Genomic DNA, 20,105 nt, shown 5'->3' with positions numbered 1-20,105 from the left:
TATATATATATATATATATATATATATATATATATATATATATATATATATATATATATATATTATATATATATATAAAATCAATCAGATATGTATAAAAAAAAAAGTTTTTTCCTGGAATACCCCTTTAAGTGATATTTCATTTAGAAACATACATGGTCAGTTTCAACTAGAGAAGGCCGCATTTATTAGATGCCAATTCACCAGGAAACGTGCCGTAATGCCATCACAGGCTGCAAAATTCAATTGTCAACAGATCCCAAGAAGTATACAAACTTCTTCCTTTAGGATCTACAGCAGCGGTCTTCAAACTGTGGCCCTCCAGCTGTTGCAAAACTACAACTCCCAGCATGCCTGGACAGCCAACGGCTGTCCAGGCATGCTGGGAATTGTAGTTTTGCAACAGCTGGAGGGCCACAGTTTGAAGACCGCTGATCTACAGGTACAAGACCGCTGCTTCAGGTACAAGTACCCAGCATACAGAATGGCTGCTTTAACCATGTGTCGATCTATACAGTTCAAGAGATGAAATAAAAAACAAACATTAATTTACATGAATTTTCGAAATTATTATTATTTTTTTTTTTTTTTACAGTTTTGTAGGGGTGTGACCCAAAAAGAGTTTAGCACCAATGTGATCTTCAAAGCTTTCTCCTGGTGACATTAAACAATTCTGTACATACAAAACTCACTGAGCCGGTTAGGAAGAAATAAATAAACGTATGAGGTACGTGGTTCCTGGACGACTTGCTAAAACAAGAAGATAAACTGTGTATTCTATTGATACATGGACACTCTTTACCCACAACAGAGCTTCTATAAAGTGCTGCACAACAACATAGCAGAGGCATTCGTGCGGACACCTCTGGGTTGGGAAGTGGACAAGTTACATGTCTTTTTGTTTTTTTTTTAAAAAGGCAGTCTTACTGCCCAAAACACGATAGTTCCCCATTAAAGGAGACAGGGACATTCCCTGATCAATAATAAGTAGAAACGCAGTGTAGCCAACTAAAACACTGAACTCATATCAAATGCCATTTATAGACTTTTTTTTAAAAAGATAGAAAATATTTTGTAGACGGCCAATACCAGGAGTTAGAAGCCCTTTACTATTTACAATATTGTAGCTGTATATTTTGTTCTATAACCATTTGATATTCTGTAGCAATTCTAGTCAAAAATAATAAAAGGTGCAGGATGCAGGGAGGACGATCTTGTCATCTCCATCCACGTGTTGGAAACGCGCCACTCCAGGGAGAGTCTGGTCAGTGCTCTCCATTAGCTACAGAAATAGCCTCTGTCTCTGTAGGGATTCTTGGCACCTTCTTAGCTGGACTGGGGAAGTGCTAGAATATAATAAAAAATAACAGTTTAACAATTAGGACATAACTCTACAATAATATATAAACATTATTATCATACTGAAGAAAAACTAAAATGCAGAATACACTTTTAAAATGATTCTTCCCTTAAAAAGGAGAACCCCAGAATATAAAAATTGTCCTCCATACTGCCAGCAGTAAAAAAAAAAAAAATAAATAAAGATGTACATACCTTCCTTCGCTCCCCGGGGCCTCCGGTAACCTGCTCCGGTCTCCACCACGACCCTCTTCCTGGTGGTCGGCGAGTCATCCTGCGCTCAGCCAATCACCGGCCACAGTGAAGTCCCGGCTTGGCCGGCGATAGGCTGAGCAGCAGCGTGAGAACGCTTCAAGACACAAAGTTCTTCACTACACCGGTAGGGGCCGAAAACGTCACACTGCCGCTCAGCCAATCTTCACGGGACTTCACTGCGGCCGGTGATTGGCTGAGTGCAGTATGACTCGCCGACCACCAGCAACCAGGAAGAGGATAGTGGCGGAGACCGAAGCCGGTTACCGGATGCCCCGGGGGAGCGAAGGAAGGTATGTACATCTTTATTTTTATTACTGCCAGCAGTATGGGGGACAATTTTTATATTCTGAGTTCTCCTTTAACATTCACCACATCTTTGACCCTAACTTGTATCATAATGCAATCCCACCTCATTCCTCAGAAATCTCAGATCAGACCCCTCTCTGGCTGTAAGGAAAATGGATGCAACAGAAGTCCTCCATTACCTCCATCATCCTACGCTGATCCCGTTTAGCCTCTGGTTGCCACCTTGGTCTTACATTAGGAGTGGACGTCACGTGACTACCCCAGTCAACCAGCTGCATTAGCGGTCATGTTCCGTACTCCTGGCATCACCGCTCAGTGTTGATAGACATGAAGCCAGAAGTACTGAGTGTGACCGCCAAGGCCACTGTTTGGCTGCGGAAGTCACGTGACATCCAATCTTAATGTGAGATTGTTGTGAAGACCTGAGGCTGAACAGGGGATCAACGCATGATTGGAAAGGTACGTATAAGCAAGTTATTTTAATGCATTTGGAGCCTTTAAAAAAAAAAAAAAAAATTTTTTATATGGATAACATCCCCCCAATTTGATGTAATAAGTTGTATTATCCAATATTCCTTGACATACTCTAAAGAGACAATTCATACATTAGAATGTCACTTTGCTTATTGAAAAGCTGCAGGCAGAATGCAGGGAATCAGATACCTCTGCGGTTCCCTGCCTGGTTTCAGGTTCCAATTAGAATGCAGACAGTATTCAATACAACAAATAATTCATTCAGATCATAATTCATCAGCTCCACAGGGAAAGAGAAGGATCAGTAATGCTGATAAAAAGCAGCAAAGAACACAATTCTTAGGATCTAGTAACCAAAGTCCCCTATAAATCAGGAGCCTTTTTCTCCACTGGTTATATATAGCTTCACATTGGCAATCAAGGAAGGAGGCTGTAATGCTGTCACTTCCCATCCCCCATAACCATGAAGAGGCACGAATTGTAAAGCTGTCCAAACTGCACAGTATAGGGGTAAAAGACATGGTTGTTACCTCACTAGCATTTGTTGAGTGGACGGATTCCAGTGCTGCGTCCAGAGGGCCATCATTCAGTACAGAGGTACGGGCATAATACCTCCTGTGCTTCTCATCCACCCGCACCAGGTACCACGTGCCAGCAAACAGCTCATCCACGGAGCCCTGAGGTATGTAACTGGCTGCAGAAGGAGAATGGTACGTTTTGGGGGAAAAAAAAAAGTACAAAATTAAAGAAAAAAAAGCTAGACAACCACTTTTAGCTAACTATACAACATGGTGTGCAGTGAGCTCCCTCTAGTGGTCGAATACCTTGTTATTAATCTAGGCCTATGCAGCAAAACTCTAGGCCATTGTGTCTCCAGCGGTTGTAGAACTACAACTCCCAGCAAGCCCGGACAGCCAAAGGCTGTCCGGGCATGCTGGGAGTTGTAGTTCTGCAACCGCTGAAAGTAAACTGGTTGGGAGACACTGCTTAAGGTTCTAAAAATATATAACTAAACTAGGATGCATTTGGCTCCTAATATTAGTGTCCACTTGAAATTGTAGTTGCCACTTGAGCCCAGATAAAAAAAAAATCTTGATTTAGTTGTATAGAACATTGGGAAACAGCCATTTAGTAATGCAAAAGGTGCTCATACCTAAATGGTGGGTGTCTTCTCTTAACTTCATGTTTTCTGCAAACACACTGGGGGAGACATTTTTTCTGGAGTCCAATCTTGCTTTTAGGTCAGACAGACTAGATGTCAGCTTATCCAGAGAGGAGCCTATAGAAGATAGCACATTATACAGTCAGACAATGACAGCATACGTTAGACTTGGATAATGAGTACCTATAGTAAAATCACTCCAACACATGCTATTCCTTTAATAATACATGTTTTTTCTGCTGTAGACATCCATTATGAATGACCACTACAATAGTATATGCTAGTACGAAACAAAAAAAACAAAAAACAAAAAAAAAACACTTAAAAAAGGTTTCTTTGCTTTAGACAATCCCATTTTGTTAAAAGCATCAATGTAAGATATGTTGATTTTACTGTGTTATTACTATCCCCCATCTATTACTGTGTCACAATCATTAGTGTCCCCTCATAGTCCTGATCATTCGTGTCCCCCCTCATGTGTCCCCATCATTAGCATCCCAACTCATGTGTCCTGTCATCTTTGAAAAAAAATAAATACAAATAAATTAAAGGGGTACTCCACTGGAAAGAAATGTATATATTGCGGTGCGATTGCGGTGATGCCCTGTATTAACCCTTCAGATGCGGCGATCAAAGCTGACCGCCGCGTCTGAAGCAAAAGTGACACTAACCCGGCTGCTCAGTCGGGCTGTTCGGGACCGCCGCGGTGAAACGTCATGTTGTCGCGCACGCCCTGCCGTCATCCAATAGGAGCGGCGTGCATAGCGACGTGATGACTGCGACGGAGAGCGTGGATCCCGGGGAAGAAGACGTCCGGAGCGTAGGGGACACAGCGATAGCGATGGAGCCACATCCAGGGGAGCGGCGACTGGTCCGGAGCGGCGGGGACACGTGAGTACTACCTCCTATCCAGTGGTCTTTAACCTGCGGACCTCCAGATGTTGCAAAACTACAACTTCCAGCATGCCCGGACAGCCAACGGCTGTCCGGGCATGCTGGGAGTTGTAGTTTTGCAACATCTGGAGGTCTGCAGGTTAAAGATCACTGTTGGTTGCAGAATCTTTATTTCTAGATTTTGCACCTTTAAAATTGGGTGCATCTTATACGCCAGTGTGTCCTAAAGGGCGAAAAATACGGTATGTGCCACAACAGAATTCTTAGCTACCTGCCCTAAGTAATCAGCTGTAATTTATGGAGAACCCAACAACAAATCCCACACAGCACCACCACAAGAGAAAGCATTCCACAGAACCCAGTGGAATAGTGTAATGGAATGGCCAGATCCTCTAATCTTGCTCTTACCAGGGGTGGCATCTTGGGAAACTCTAATAGAGTACAAAGTAGCAGCAAAACCAGATCCGTAGGAAAACACTCCAATCCTCTGCCCTGCCAACTGCTGAGGGGAATACCTGAGAGAGAAAATATATATATATATATATATATATATATATATATATATATATATATATATATATATATATGGAAAAATTAACTGGCTGTTCTAAATATTCCTCTGACATATGTATGAGGGGAAACAGATGGTACTCACTGAGCCAGCACAGAGGCGAGGCAGCCATATACAGACGGTGTGTACATGTTGCCATTCTCCCGGGACACCAACAATGATGATTTTGTCTTCTGATCAAAGACCTCAGCGCTGGACTTCAGGAAGGCTTTTTCTACATCTCTATCAAAGTAGGTATCCTCCAATTTTACATCCCTAAAACAATAATAAGCAAACATGTTTTTATTGTTAATCTAGAAAATGGAAAATTAAAGCTATGGTACAGTACAGCTCTGGTTTAGAGCCATGTAGTTAATACTGAGCATTTTTCCTGCAGCTGCTGTTGACTGTATCCTTACACCAGTGTGCCTACAGCTGTTGCAAAACTACAAGCCTCAGCGGCAGCACTAGAAAGTGTAGAGTGGGCATATTTAGAACAAAAAATATTGAAACAAAATACTTTTTGCCAGAGTGCCCCTTTAAGACTGTTCTCTTACTCTCTACCACCTATTAGTTGATACACTTTGCACCAGTATTTGCATGCCATACTTAAAAGGGGTACTCCCCTGTAAAAAAAAAAAAAAATTTAAATCAACTGGTGCCAGAAAGTTAAACAGATTTGTAAATTACTTCTATTAAAAAAAATCTTAGTCCTTCCTGTACTTATCAGCTGTTGTATGCTTCACAGAACATTCTTCTTTTTGAATTTCCTTTCTGTCTGACCACAGTGCTCTCTGCTGACACCTCTGTCCATAGCAGGTTAGGTTTGCTATGGGGATTTGCTCTTACTCTGGACAGTTCCTAAAATGGACAGAGGTGTCAGCAGAGAGAACTTTGGTCTGAAATAAAGGAAATTCAAAAAGAAAAAACTTCCTGTGGAGCATACAACAGCTGATAAGTACAGGAAGGATTAACATTTTTTTTAATAGAAGTAATTTACAAATCTGTTTAACTTTCTGGCACCAGTTGATTAAAAAATAAAAAAAATGTTTTCCAGGGGAGTACCCCTTTAAATTCTTTCTCCATTTCCAATAACATGCCTCCAGGTAGATACTGGCATTATCATTAGGCACTACCTCTAGGGCAGTAGATTTCCATACAGGTAGTGGTACATTGTAGTAATATGGACACTTTAAACTGCAATGATATGAAAAAATAAAAAAAAATAGTGTGAAGATTCTCAATTTGTGTTTAAGGAATCTTACCGGAATGAGTCCAGACCAGTGTAGACGCCACTGTCAGTGTTGGGATTAGGATCACTTATGAAGTCGTTCAGTAACAGACGGGCTAGAGATTTCTGCACAAGTTTGCAGTAAGGAGAGTGAAAAATCATGAAGCCGAAGTCATCCAGAGTGAACGGCTTATCATTCCCCTCTAATAAAAAAAATATACAAAAAAAATATTGTAATGATTTCTGTACAAAGACAAATACACTGGTTTTCACTGGCAAAGAGTAGTCAACTTACCTGCCTGCCACTGTGCATGGATTTTCTTGCGGTAAGTGGAATAGCAGCGATCCAATGCGCTGAGGTAGCACTGAATGGACAATTTCCCATCCACAACTGGATATTCAGACACCATGTCGGGCTTGTAGAAGTCGTATGCATGTTGCATGTGTGTTCCACGCAATCCTGTAGGAGGAACAAGGAAGTTGCTAAAACACTGAGGTTTTTGTCCCCCTTTCATTAACCCCTCAAGGAAACAGCTCATTTTACAATTTTTGGGGGGTTTCGTTTTTACAGTGACGTGTTTTCTTTTTTCTATGTATCAATACTGATTATAATGATACCCATGTTTACACGCTTTTCTATTATTGTACTACTTTTAAATAAAACAATTTTTTCCCCCCCAAAAATAAGTATGTTTAAAATTTCCCTATTCTGACCCCTATAACTTTCTTTTGTTTCCATATGCAGGTCTGTACGAGGGATAATATTTTGCTCTGGGATCTGTTTTGTTGGTAATACTTTTGCGTTCATGTGACTTTTTGATTACTTTTATTCATTTTTGTTTCTGGAATGCGATGGGAGCAAAAATCAGCAATTTCGGGCTTTGGTATATTTTTACATTTACGCCACTCACCGAACTGAACCATTAACATATTTTAATAGGGTTAAAAAGATGGGCACCAGTGTGATCGCTGATGTCCACCATAAGCAGTGGTTCCCCAGCTGCTGATAGCGGTCTAGAAAGGGAGTGCAGCTCCTGTGCTCACTTCATAGATCACACACACCACAGGACGTAAATGTACATCCATTGTAAATTATATTTCAGTACATTGTTAGCAGAACTGTGTCCAGGTAGCGTGTACCACAATAAACTAACCTCTTTCCAAAACAAGGGTAGCATTTGGTCCCACCAGCATGGCGACGGCTCCTGCCCCTCCTGTCGGCCTGGCACTTCCTGTGGCGTACACGGCAATGTCTCCAGCAACCACCAGAGCGTAACGTCCTGCAGGGAGGGATCAAGGTTACTGTACATGATAAAAAGATTAGCATTTTCTCCTGCAAGGCAAAATTACATGCCACACCTTATAACAGTGTTTCCCAACTAGTGTACCTCCAGCTGTAGCAAAACTACAGCAAGTTGGGATTTGTAGTTTTGCAACAGCTGGAGGCACACTGGTAATACTGCCTTATAATAAGAATCTTTAGTAAAATGTCTGGTTAAGTAACAGCTCAGTGACCCCAGTCCTCTGGCTGACAGGACATTAATCGGCACAGCTATAAACTTACCATCCCAAGAGCTTGACTCCACCCAGTTGACAGCATTGAAGAGAGCTGCGGTGCCCCCATAGCAGGCATTGGTTGTGTCGATTCCTTCAACATCCGTATTCCCAGAATCCTCAAACAGCTGCATGAGGACAGTCTTTACAGATTTGGACTTGTCGATGATGGTTTCGGTCCCCACTTCTAATCTTCCGATACAATCGTACGACAGGTTGTTCCTGTCCATCAGTTTCTGGACGGCGGTCAGGCACAGCGAGTTGATGTCTTCTCTGTCCGAGCAGAAACCCATCTTAGACTGGCCCAAACCGATGGTGTACTTCCCTGCGCCCACTCCATCAAACTTCTCCAGCTCCTCCTGGTCAACGTACTGAGATGGGAAGTAGATCTCCAGAGCCACAATTCCCACATCTTTAGGCCAGGAAGCTTCGGCGGAGGCAGGAAGAGACCCAGGCATGGTGATCAATCTACACACGGAGAAGAGGGAAGAACAGAACTAATGTGAGTTTCCTGAAGATACAAGAAAGTTACAGAACAGCTCGACCCAAAAATCTGCTGTACTGTCTGGGACTCAGAAGCTGAAAAGCATTAGTTGAATTTTTTTTAAAGACAAACCATATTATTGCAATACCAGAGAATCTCTATAAAGCAGTGTTTTCCAACCAGTGTGCCTCCAGCTGTTACAAAAGTACAACTCCCGGTTTGTTGCATGCTGGAAGTTGTAGTTTTGCAACAGCTGGAGGCCCACTGGTTGGGTAATACAGGGCTATAGGGTTACAAAATAACTCTGTATTTCCAGTTGTGGTACTATAAGCTTCAGTGTGCTGTCCTGGCATCTGCTACTGAGTGCACCGAATTCCATGCTGGAAAATGTAGTTCTACTTAAATATATGATGCTTGTCTACACCACAATGTACTCAAACTCATACATACAGGCAAATGGATGCTGGGGCAGTGTATAGGGATAATATGTTTTCCCACCAGGGTGCCTCCAGCTGTTACAACACTAGACATCGCTGCAGGTCTGTTTATACAATAACTCTTGGAAGGTAACACATTTCTTTGCTGAGAGCCAGCTGGGGTAGAGTCTTCCAGGCAAAGCATCCTGGGAAAAGTATGAAGATTAGCTCTCCTATATCAGGGTGCCTCCAGCTGTTGCAAAATTACAGGTGGCTACCATGCAATATCCTTGAAATATGACTGGGGATATCCGCAGTCATGTGTCAAGCAGCACCTGATCGGCATTCTTAAATTAAAAAAGGCTGCCTAAGGGTGCGTTCCCACACGGCGTATACGCTGCGCAAAATTTACGGCAGCTGCGGGAAATACGCTGCATATTCCTTGCTCACTATACATACACACAAGGCTTTCCGGCGGCAGCCCAATGTGTGTAGTGAGTTTTGGAGGCGGGGCCGTGTGCCGACGTGACTGTGACGTGCGGCTCCGCCTCCAAAATTCACTGCACACATAGGGCTGCCGCCAAAAAGCCCTGTGTGTATAGTGAACAAGGAATACGCAGCGTATTTCCCGCAGCTGCCGTATATTTTGCGCAGTGTGAAATACGCTGTGTATACGCCATGTGGGAACGCACCCTAAAAGCAAAAAAATGGTAAATGAAAAGAACCATAACTCACCTGTTACATGCCCCAATGGTCTGGCCCAAGGCTGCACATGAATGATGTACGAGACGTCATTGCTGGAGCAGCGGGGGAGCTAATAGGCGAGGAAGGTTTTTATTTTAGGAGATTTTCGGCTCTTAGGCAACTTTCTTAAGCTTTCTCAAACTCATTTAAATAGGGTGTTAATCAATAATAGTTTGTGGGGGGGGGGGCCATCTTAAACTATAAATATAGTTTGTATTTTTTTTAAAAAACCTTTAATATATAGCTATTTTTGCTTGACATGAAGGAATAAATTCAGTAGTTTTTTTTGCAATTTTGATTGCTGCGCAATTGTTGATGTATGTGTGTGTATATATTTATTTATTTAATCCCCTTAGGGGACTAGTATAAGCAATCACTCTATTGCATGATGTACTACACATGTGTAGATCTGCACTCTATCAATAGCCGAGTCCTCGCAGCCATGGAGGCCTGACAAAGACCTTGGACTGATCTGCTTCCACAATCACGTTGCAGAGAGCAGATCCAAACCTCTGCACAACCTATGAGGCATAGAACAACCCTTTAAACGGGCACAGTCACTTAAAAAAAAAAAACTTTTGACATGTGAGACATGTCAAAAAATGTTATCGGTTGGGGTCCGAGTGTTCTGCCCCCGAATGATCACTAGCATTCGCCAGGAGAAGAGCATGGTACATGAGAAACAGCGTAAGTCTATGGGATTGTCTCGGTCAGCCGTGTGCTTCTTTACCTGCTCATTCTAGTGATCAGTTTGGACCCAGACTGATCACATTTTATAAAAACAAGTTTTGAAGTTTTTTTTAAAGAGACAGGCACACTTTAAGGAATGGACATTGGCTTACCAGGTAGCAACCTATAGGTGGCACTACAGAGACCGTTCTTAAAGACCAGCAAATTTTAGCACTAAAGAACATGCTCCTTGGAATCCTTGTATGTATAGATCCTCCCAAAATCCAGTTACTTTGTGGATAACAGGTTGAACCTTGAATGGGCCGAGCAAATAAAACATCGTGAATTGTTTGCAGAGCGTATCTGATACAGAAGACCAGACGACAACCTTGGACCATGCAGCTACAAACAACCGGGGTCACCCCTCCCCAATTACATCTACTTAGGGGGAGGCGTTACACAATCAATAGAGTAGCGGTCTCAAAATGATGCTGCAAAACTACAACTCCCAGCATGCTTTTGGCTGTCCGGGGAGGCATGTTTTGAGCTGTAGTTTTGCAACAGCTGGAGGTCTACAGTTTGGAGACCACTGCAATAGTCACCTTTAGGGCTTGTTCACATGAGCGGATTTATTTGCGGGTTTTCCGCTGCATGTCTGAATGGGGGCGGGCTGTCCGCAGCAAAGAGCCCGCCCCCTTTCTAACACGCAGCGGAAAACCTGCAAATAAATCCGCTCATGTGAAAGAGCCCCAACATCTCAAAAGGAGGTGTCCCCTCCCCCCTTTTCACTCGCTTTGTAGCTCCTGGCAGATGACATGTTCTATCAGCACTGGATGACGCCAATTATCAGATTACTAGGGATCGGCATTACTGACAGACTCCTGCAAGGACACACAGGGTCCCCCATAAAGCACCCTCCCTTTCATTAGATCAGTGTTTCTCAACCAGGGTGCCTCCAGCTGTTGCAAAACTTCAAGCCCCAACAGGCACACTGGTTGGGAAACACTGCATTAGATGACCCAGAATAACATCAACATAGTCCTCTACTCCAGAGATTTATAATCTGAAGTACTACAACTACCAGCATGACCTGATAGCTGCAGGGCATGTAGTTTATGCAACAGCCGGAGGCCACCACTCTGCTCCTCATGGTAACATGCTAGTCCCTAAACCAGTGACTCTGAAGCTGTAGAACAGTGGTCCCCAAACTGTGGCCCTACAGATGTTGCAAAACTACAATTCCCAGCATGCCTGGACAGCCGTTGGCTGTCCAGGCATGCTGGGAGTTGTAGTTTTGCAACATCTGGAGGGCCACAGTTTGGGGACCACTGCTGTAGAAAGACTACAACTCCCAGCATGCCCACACAGCTGCAGGGCATGTCATTTTTGCAACAGGTTGGATGGAGGTCACTCATGTCTCCAGTGACTCTAGCTGTAGGAAGACTACAACTCCCGGCATCCTTGTCTGGATTACAATGTCACTACAAGCGACTGTATCCATAGCCTAATAACTACCGGCTATAGACTGCTGGGACTTGTGGTTCCACCAGTGCCTATAATCTAGCAGCAGGAGTGGTGTAGCCTAGGACCAGGACCTTACCGCGGATGGTGCCCGTCCAGCTCGCCCGCGTCCCCTGCAGTCACTATGAGGAGAGGTCACACGGTCTCCGCACTCATCACTCGTGCCTGCGGTGACACAGCCGGTGGCGCCGCCCGTCACTGCGCATGCGCGCTGCAGCTCACTGCGGAGGGACTGTCAATGACTCGCCTACACGCTGCCGACCGCCCCTCCTCCGCTAAAGGTCACAGGTGTCATGTGACTTACCGACGCGCTTCACGTGACCGACGCCACGCCTGCTGTTGTCCGCCATATTACGTGTGGCAAAACTACTACAAACATATAACGCGTATTGAGAAATACTATCCAAGTAGAAACTTCACTTCCCCAGCCTGTGGATTGTCCATTCGTTGCAAGACGACTTCTCCCATGAGGGCATGATGGAAGTTGTAGTTCTGTAACAGCTGGACAGTCACAGGTTGGGGAACACTGCTCTAAAACAGTGTTTCCCAACCAGGGTGCCTCCAGATGTTGCAAAACTACAACTCCCAGCATGACTGGTTGGGAAACACTGCTCTAAAATGTCTTCAGGGAGCGTTTTAGTCTTAGGGGAGGCATGTTCTGCCAGTGCCTGCTATCTGTGAAAAAATCCGCCGTGTGAACATAGCCTTAGAGATCAGCTGGATAATTCTGTATGTAGTGAGCGCCCCCTTGTGGCGGTCAGCGGTTTCTTGAATGTAGTGGGATGCCATCTGCTAATAGCATTGTTAGGAACAACTTCTTTTAGTATCCCATGGTGCTACTAGACCAGTATTTCCCAACTGGGGTGTCTCCAGCTAAATTACAACTCCCAGCAAGCCCAGACAGCCAAAGGCTGGGAGTTGTAGTTATGCTGCAGCTGGAGGCACCCTGGTTTGGGAACACTATACTGGACATTCCGTATCCAGAGACCATGGGGGAGATGTATCAAAACCTGTCCAGAGGAAAAGTAGCCCAGTTGCCCCTAACAACCAATCATAGCGTTTCTTTCTATTTTAACAAGCCTCTATAAAAATGAAAGACGCGATCTGATTGGTTGCTATGGGCAACTTGCCAACTTTTCCTCTGGACAGGTTTTGATAAATCTCCCCCTATGTTTACATATCTCCTGCCAAGCACAGGAACGGATCCAAATAGAGGAAAGTTACAAATCCTGTACTTTTATCCGCTATGTCAACATTACGGCTGGGTTTACACACAACTTTTGTGTGGCATTTTTTTTTTTATATGTGAAAAAGAAAATAAAACAACAAAAAACTCCCCCTCCCCATTCTGCACTCCTAAGATGCAATATTTGTGCTATTTTTTCTCTTAAATTTATTTTTTAATCTCCTAGGGAAAAAAGAACAGCAAATTATATAACATGTTTTTTTCCTGTCCCATAGAAATCCAAGATTTGCAGAAAGAACCGCCATACCCTCAGTATGCTGCCCTTAGCCACCAGCCCTTCCTGACGAAGCTGGGGTGCCAGCGAAACGTTGGAGGCGCTGGCTAATGTTTGGGTCTTTTAATTAGCAGCCTCAACTAACTCCCTACAAGCGGATCATTATATCAAATAAATAGTGATCGCTGCTATATTATTTGAATACTGATTGCAGTATATAGTATATCTAACAATAACAAAGGGAGCTGGTTTGAGACTGTGTTTTTAAATATATTGGTGGTGTAGACTACACCATAAAAATCACACTTTCACCTTTAAGTTGCATACTTTCAATTTTTTAATAGGATAAATAAAAGTTATATTTTAATAGGAGGTACTTAGTTTAAGGGTTCCCCTTAGGGGGTTTCCCCTAAAATTGTTGTGAGATACTAATGACCCTTGTACCCCCTGTGGGGCATTTGTTGTGATAAAGTGTAATCCCAGCCTAAAGGGCATGTGTTTTTACAAAAGGCCCCTTTTATTTTAGGGCATCTACTAAAATGTCCCAGTGGCTTCCCCTGACCTGTCTGTAGTAGTAAATACTTGATCTTTTCTTATAGCCCTGTGTTGTGCCGTCTCTCTATGAGGCTGGATTCACACCACGTTTTTGCAGTACAGTTCCCGTATCAAGTTTTTGATTACAAAAAACGGATTCCTCACTGTATCAAAATGTGTGTACAAATTTTTATCTGTATACGGTTTGAAAAATGATGTCCGGTTGCATCCGTTTTTTTTAAGAAAAAAAAAAAACGCATACATTTTTAACTTTTCACTCCATTATGAATAAAGTTTCGCTTTGATTGAAATTCCAAGAAAAAAAAAAACTGTATGGTGAAAACCAGATGCACATAGGCACATACGGTTCTGTACAGTTCCCATTGACTCCCATGTTAAAAATACAGTTTTTCACCCGGACCAAAAATCGTGGTAGGCCACGGTTTTCTATCCGGAAAAAATAACAAAAACTGTATGGTTTGAAAAACGGAGAAAACCGTATACATTATGGTGCAAGAAGTCCAAAAACACAGCACCAGTCAGGTCATGGACCTTAGAAAAACTGGGTTGTCTTTATTTTCCCCACAACAGTAGCAACGTTTTGGCGATAATAGCCTTTATCAAGCATGCTTGATAAAGGCTACTACTATCGCCGAAACGTTGCTACTGTTGTGGGGAAAATAAAGACAACCCAGCTTTTCTAAGGTCCATGACCTGACTGGTGCTGTGTTTTTGGACTTCTTGTACATTTATCCTGGGCTGGCTGCCCGGGCAATCACGAGCACAGAGGTCGAGGCACGGAGCTGTCTCATACACACTTTCTAGCTACATTATGGTGCATACGGTTTTGAATGGGAAGTCTATGGGCATGGTTTTCTTTACGGTTGCATGCAGTTTTTTTTATTTTTTTTAAATGAAACCGTATAACAAAATCGTGGTGTGAACCCACCCTAAATAGTCAACTGGGTGTTACCAACTGGGGGAGTGTCCCTACGCTGTCACTATCCAATCAAAGCTGACAGTGCCACACATGGGTAACACCCAGTTGGCTATTTAGTCCCGGTTTTCTGAGGAATTGACGAAGAATAATTTTGGTCAAGAAATTCAGCAAATCTCGGTGCGGAATTTGACGCGGAAAGAGGAAATCAGGAGGAGAATCAGGGAATGCTGTGGAGAACATTCAACCATTTCGGGATTTGATCCACGCAACAGGGAAAAACCATTTGGCTACCGTAAATTTTTGGGTTTATTTCTCCTGTGAAATGACTGAAGACATGCCTCAGGGTGCGTTCACACGCTATTTGTTCTTGCGGGTTTTCCGCTGCTTATTTGAAAGTGGGCGGGCTCTTCTCGGCTGTCCGTAGCGGATTTTCGGCGGCGGAATTTATGCTGCGGAAAATCCGCCAAAGTCCCTACTGACTTCCTGCCACCCTTTCAAATACGCAGTGGAAAACCAAATAGCTTGTGAACGCACCCTAAAGGAGTAACAGAACCAATAAAAAAAAAAAAGGGGGGGGGGGGGGGGAATAAAGCAAAGACAGATATTTCTACATAATGACTTCTATAAAGCCAGTAGTCTCCACCTATGGACCTCCAGCTGTTGCAAAACTACAACTCCCAGCATACCCGGGCCTGCTGGGAGTTGTAGTTTTGCAACAGCTGGAGGGCCACAGTTTATACAACATCTTAAATAGATTCATTTACATTCAGGAAATGGCCCAGAAGGACTGAGAGTAGAGATGAGCGAACTTACAGTAAATTCGATTCGTCACAAACTTCTCGGCTCGGCAGTTTATGGCTTTTCCTGCATAAATTAGTTCAGCTTTCAGGTGCTCCGATGGGCTGGAAAAGGTGGATACAGTCCTTGGAGACTCTTTCCTAGGAATGTATCCACCTTTTCCAGCCCACCAAGCACCTGAAGGCTGAACTAATGTATGCAGGATAAGTCATCAACTGCCGAGCCGAGAAGTTCGTGACGAATCAAATTTAATGTAAGTTCGCTCATCTCTAACTGAGAGGCTGGAATAAGGTCTTAATGAAATCTCTATTCTGGTCCTTGAGAAAAGTGATTAAAAAAAAAAAAATAAAAAATAAAAAAGGAAAAAAAATGTATTTTCTATTAATGTGAACGACATCCTACATAAGTGAATTTGCTGGCAAATACTCTACCATCCGTTACTATTTATTTTTAAAAAAAAGTCACATAATCCATCAAAACGTTTTCTATTTTGCTTAATATTTCAAAATAATAATAAAATATTGATAACAAATATCTATAGGGAGAGATTTATCAAAACCTGTCCAGAGGAAAAGTTGCCCAGTTGCCCATAGCAACCAATCAGATCACTTCTTTCATTTTTAACAAGGCCTCTGGCAAAATAAAAGAAGCGATCTGATTGGTTGCTATGGGCAACTCAGCAACTTTTCCTCTGGACAGGTTTTGATAAATCTCCCCCTATATAGACTCAACAATGTCTCTCCGCTTTGGTTCCTGTGTACTATAGGGAGGTGAGATAAATGGGGCGAGGACTGTAGGGCGTAACCCGACACGAAAAGACGTGACTCCTTCCCACCGTCCTCTGCAGCCCAGATGAATTCTTCTGTGTCATGTACCATGTGATCATGTAAGGAATGAGAAGGATACACGGTTTTTACCTTATTGAGTCCGGATTATTTTGTATCCCTCAGTGCATTGTTGCGCCCAGAATATATTAGACTGTAGTGGAATGGTTACCTCCGGGGCGGAGGAGGATGATGGGGATTACTTCGATATAAGCATCTTGTGTATTCTGCTAGGAAGGTGACGACAAGGTAATATTCCATTCACATGGCACGGTAAGGGGATTGCGAGCTGTGGCGTCTCCACCTCATTGTCACACAGGGCTCACATGGTATAACCAAAGGGAACCGAACGGTGGTCTCCAGCTGTTGCAACTACAACACCCATCATTGTAGTTTTGTAACAGCTGGAGAGCTACAAGTAGGAGTACACTGCAGTATAGACAAACATATACGTTTGTAGGACTACATGTTCCAGCATGGAATTCAGTGCTATTTTGTAACCCTAAAAGCCCAGTGTTTTCCAACCAGGGTGCCTCCAGCTGTTGCCAAACTACAACTTCCAGCATGCCCGGACAGCCGAAATGCCAAACTACAACTTCCAGCATGCCCGGACAGCCGAAATGCCAAACTACAACTTCCAGCATGCCCGGACAGCCGAAATGCCAAACTACTACTTCCAGCATGCCCGGACAGCCGAAATGCCAAACTACAACTTGCAGCATGCCCGGACAGCCGAAATGCCAAACTACAACTTCCAGCATGCCCGGACAGCCGAAATGCCAAACTACAACTTCCAGCATGCCCGGACAGCCGAAATGCCAAACTACTACTTCCAGCATGCCCGGACAGCCGAAATGCCAAACTACAACTTCCAGCATGCCCGGACAGCCGAAATGCCAAACTACTACTTCCAGCATGCCCGGACAGCCGAAATGCCAAACTACTACTTCCAGCATGCCCGGACAGCCGAAATGCCAAACTACAACTTGCAGCATGCCCGGACAGCCGAAATGCCAAACTACAACTTCCAGCATGCCCGGACAGCCGAAATGCCAAACTACTACTTCCAGCATGCCCGGACAGCCGAAATGCCAAACTACAACTTCCAGCATGCCCGGACAGCCGAAATGCCAAACTACTACTTCCAGCATGCCCGGACAGCCGAAATGCCAAACTACTACTTCCAGCATGCCCGGACAGCCGAAATGCCAAACTACAACTTGCAGCATGCCCGGACAGCCGAAATGCCAAACTACAACTTCCAGCATGCCCGGACAGCCTTCGGCTGTCCGGGCATGCTGGAAGTTGTAGTTTGGCAACAGCTGGAGGCACCCTGGTTGGAAAACACTGCAATAGTCCAATGGGTGTGCCCAATTCTTTAAAGCTCATTCCCAATAGGGGTCATAAGCAATCTTAAAAGGAGTTTTATATATCCACTGGCTCCATAAAGTTAAACAGATTTGTAAATGACTTCTATTAAAAAAAAAATCTTAATCCTTTCAGTACTTATGAGCTTCTGAAGTTGAGTTGTTCTTTTCTGTCTAAGTGCTCTCTGATGACACGTGTCTCGGGAACCGCCCAGTTTAGAAGAAAATCCCCATAGCAAACCTCTTCTAAACTGGGCGGTTCCCATGACACATCAGAGAGCACTAAGGCTGGGTTCACACCACGTTTTGTTAAATACGGTTCCCGTATACGGCTGGGAGGAGGGGGGCGGGGCTTAATCGCGGCGCCCGCACCCAGCCGTATTCGGGAACCGTATTTAATGTATGTCTATGAGCCGACCGGAGTGAACCGCAGCCTCCGGTCGGCTTCGTTTTTTGGCCGGATGCGCTTTCCCTACCACAGGCAAAAACATGGTCGACCGCGTTTTTGCCTACGGTCGGGAAACCGCATACGGCCGAAAACGAAGCCGACCGGAGGCTGCGGTTCACTCCGGTCGGCTCATAGACATACATTAAATACGGTTCGCAAATACGGCTGAGTGCGGGCGCAGCGATTAAGCCCCGCCCCCCTCCTCCCAGCCGTATATGGGAACCGTATTTAAAAAAACGTGGTGTAAACCCAGCCTTAGACAGAAAAGAACAACTCAACTTCAGAAGCTCATAAGTACTGAAAGGATTAAGATTTTTTAAATAGAAGTCATTTACATATCTGTTTAACTTTCTGGAGCCAGTTGATATATTAAAAAAAAAAAGTTTTTTCCTGGATAACCCCTTTAACTGTTCACAAGTAATCCCACCCCAGGCAGCCATCAGGACATGCTGAGACTTCTAGTTCTCCAAATTGCCTCAAACTTTGCACTGCCAGCTGGTAAGGCATACTGGAGACTTCTAGTTCTATAACAGCAGCAGATCGACAGGTTGTCTGAGCTGGTGCAAAGCATACACGAATGCAAGTCCCCCTAAGAAACCATATCCATGCATGCTGAGACTTGTAGTCGCACGCCAAAATCGTCTTATTGGACCCAAGTAATGACAGCTGGCTGTTATCCAAATGTCCTTAGGAGAAGCTGCAAGGCATGCTGAGGCTTCTAGTTCTCCAAATGGTCTGAGCAACAAGCAACTTGTACTGATGTCTGGACTTCTGGGCATGCTGAGACTTCTAGTTCCCCAAATGGTCTGAGCAACAAGTTACTTGTATACTGACTGCGCTGCAAGGCGTGCTGAGACTTTTTGTTCTCCAAATGGTCTAGGTAACATGTAACTTGTGCTGATGTCTACATTGCAAGGCATGCTGGGGCTTCTAGTTCTTCAAAACAAGTAACCTGTGCTGACAGCTGCATTGCAAGGCATGCTGGGACTTCTAGTACTATGATAGCATGAGATCAACAGGATGTCTAGTCATATAAGAATGCAAAATCACCACAAGAAACCATTCAGGAATGCTGAGTCTTGTAGTTCCACATCAGATGGAAAGCCTTTATCTGGCTCCTGCTCTGTATTGTAAGAAATCTAGTTGCACAGCACAGAATATTAAGCACAAAGACAATAGCAGGGCATGCTGAGACTATTAGTTCTCCAACAGCTGCTTAGCTACAAATTGCAAATTGCAATGTAAGGTAAAGTAGCAATAGTATTGATATGATGCATACAGTGTATGTCCAGGGTCACTGCCCCTCATACTCACCTGTACGTGGCTGAGGATGGTGAGGATGCTCCGGTGTGGTTCACACTGTGTGTAGCAGCTGCAGTATAGTCCTTATAACCGCACCATCCTCAGCACTGCCCTGCCGCGCCACCGCAAGGTATCCGCCTGACTGACAGCGCCTCCCAGCCAATAGGAGAGCGCACCGGGCACCACACGAACACGAGGACACGCCCACCGACACCTCACACCCACCAATCAGAGCAGCTCACCGGCACTACACTATGGAATGGTGTGAGAAAGTGACGTTGTATGGCCAGAGAGCTACAGCCAATGGGAGGTGGGGAAGTTGAAGACTCAGCCAATCAGTACGCGCGTCCCACTACTGGCGAGGTATATGCATGGGCTACACAGCCCACAGAGCGTGTGAGTGAGGTGGTTGCTAAGCAACGGGGCGGGGGTCTCCCAAGTGGAGTCTAGCGTCAGTTGTATGAGGCAGGGGCGGCAGTGTAGGCACATGTACTATAGAACACCTGGAATATATGGACAGACGGGGTTCACATGGCTCCCAGCATTTCACTAACAAGAGGGTCATGTTATTAAATATGTCATAACTATAATAATCTCTAGTGTTTTCCAACCAGGGGCATAGCTAGAGAGGTAGCAAAGCACATCAGCCCCATAAGAGAGCAGTACAATAATTGGCATATGGGGCCTTGTTGCAGATTTTGCAATGGGGCCCCAAAGCTACAAGCTACACCTCTGCCTCCAGCCGTTGCAAAACTACAACTCCCAGCATGCCCGGACAGCCCAGTGTAGATTGGATTCACATGGCTCCCAGCA

General features: G+C 44.2%; 1 protein-coding gene across 2 annotated transcripts; it reads right to left on the bottom strand.

The window, feature by feature from the left end:
- Positions 1-567: 567 nt before the first annotated feature.
- Positions 568-19,462, bottom strand: HMGCS1 (3-hydroxy-3-methylglutaryl-CoA synthase 1). Of its 2 annotated transcripts, none has more exons than XM_056540591.1 (10): positions 19,305-19,462; positions 7,796-8,253; positions 7,386-7,511; positions 6,527-6,691; positions 6,266-6,434; positions 5,106-5,276; positions 4,859-4,965; positions 3,548-3,673; positions 2,925-3,088; positions 568-1,346 (listed from the first exon to the last, which is right to left on the bottom strand). In XM_056540591.1, exons 2-10 carry the CDS (start codon positions 8,241-8,243, stop codon positions 1,266-1,268), a joined length of 1,557 nt encoding a protein of 518 aa, XP_056396566.1. In that variant the 5' UTR covers positions 8,244-8,253; positions 19,305-19,462; the 3' UTR covers positions 568-1,265. The 2 variants fall into 2 exon arrangements, with proteins under 2 accessions (XP_056396566.1, XP_056396575.1); XM_056540600.1 differs by lacking the exon at positions 19,305-19,462 and adding an exon at positions 11,699-11,848.
- Positions 19,463-20,105: the final 643 nt, after the last annotated feature.

This window comes from Hyla sarda, chromosome 1 (assembly GCF_029499605.1).
Source record: "Hyla sarda isolate aHylSar1 chromosome 1, aHylSar1.hap1, whole genome shotgun sequence".
Taxonomy (NCBI): Eukaryota; Metazoa; Chordata; class Amphibia; order Anura; family Hylidae; genus Hyla; species Hyla sarda.
The sequence above is the reverse complement of the archived record's forward strand: the minus strand, read 5'-3'. Positions and strand labels throughout refer to the sequence as shown.

Coding starts and splice junctions, on each gene's coding strand:
- HMGCS1 (XM_056540591.1), bottom strand. CDS start 8,243: ATGCCTGGGTCTCTTCCTGCCTCCGCCGAAGCTTCCTGGCCTAAAGAT. Junction 7,512..7,795: donor GGAGTCAAGCTCTTGGGATG/GTAAGTTTATAG, acceptor CCCTCCCTGCAG/GACGTTACGCTCTGGTGGTT. Junction 3,089..3,547: donor AGAAGACACCCACCATTTAG/GTATGAGCACCT, acceptor CTCCTTCTGCAG/CCAGTTACATACCTCAGGGC.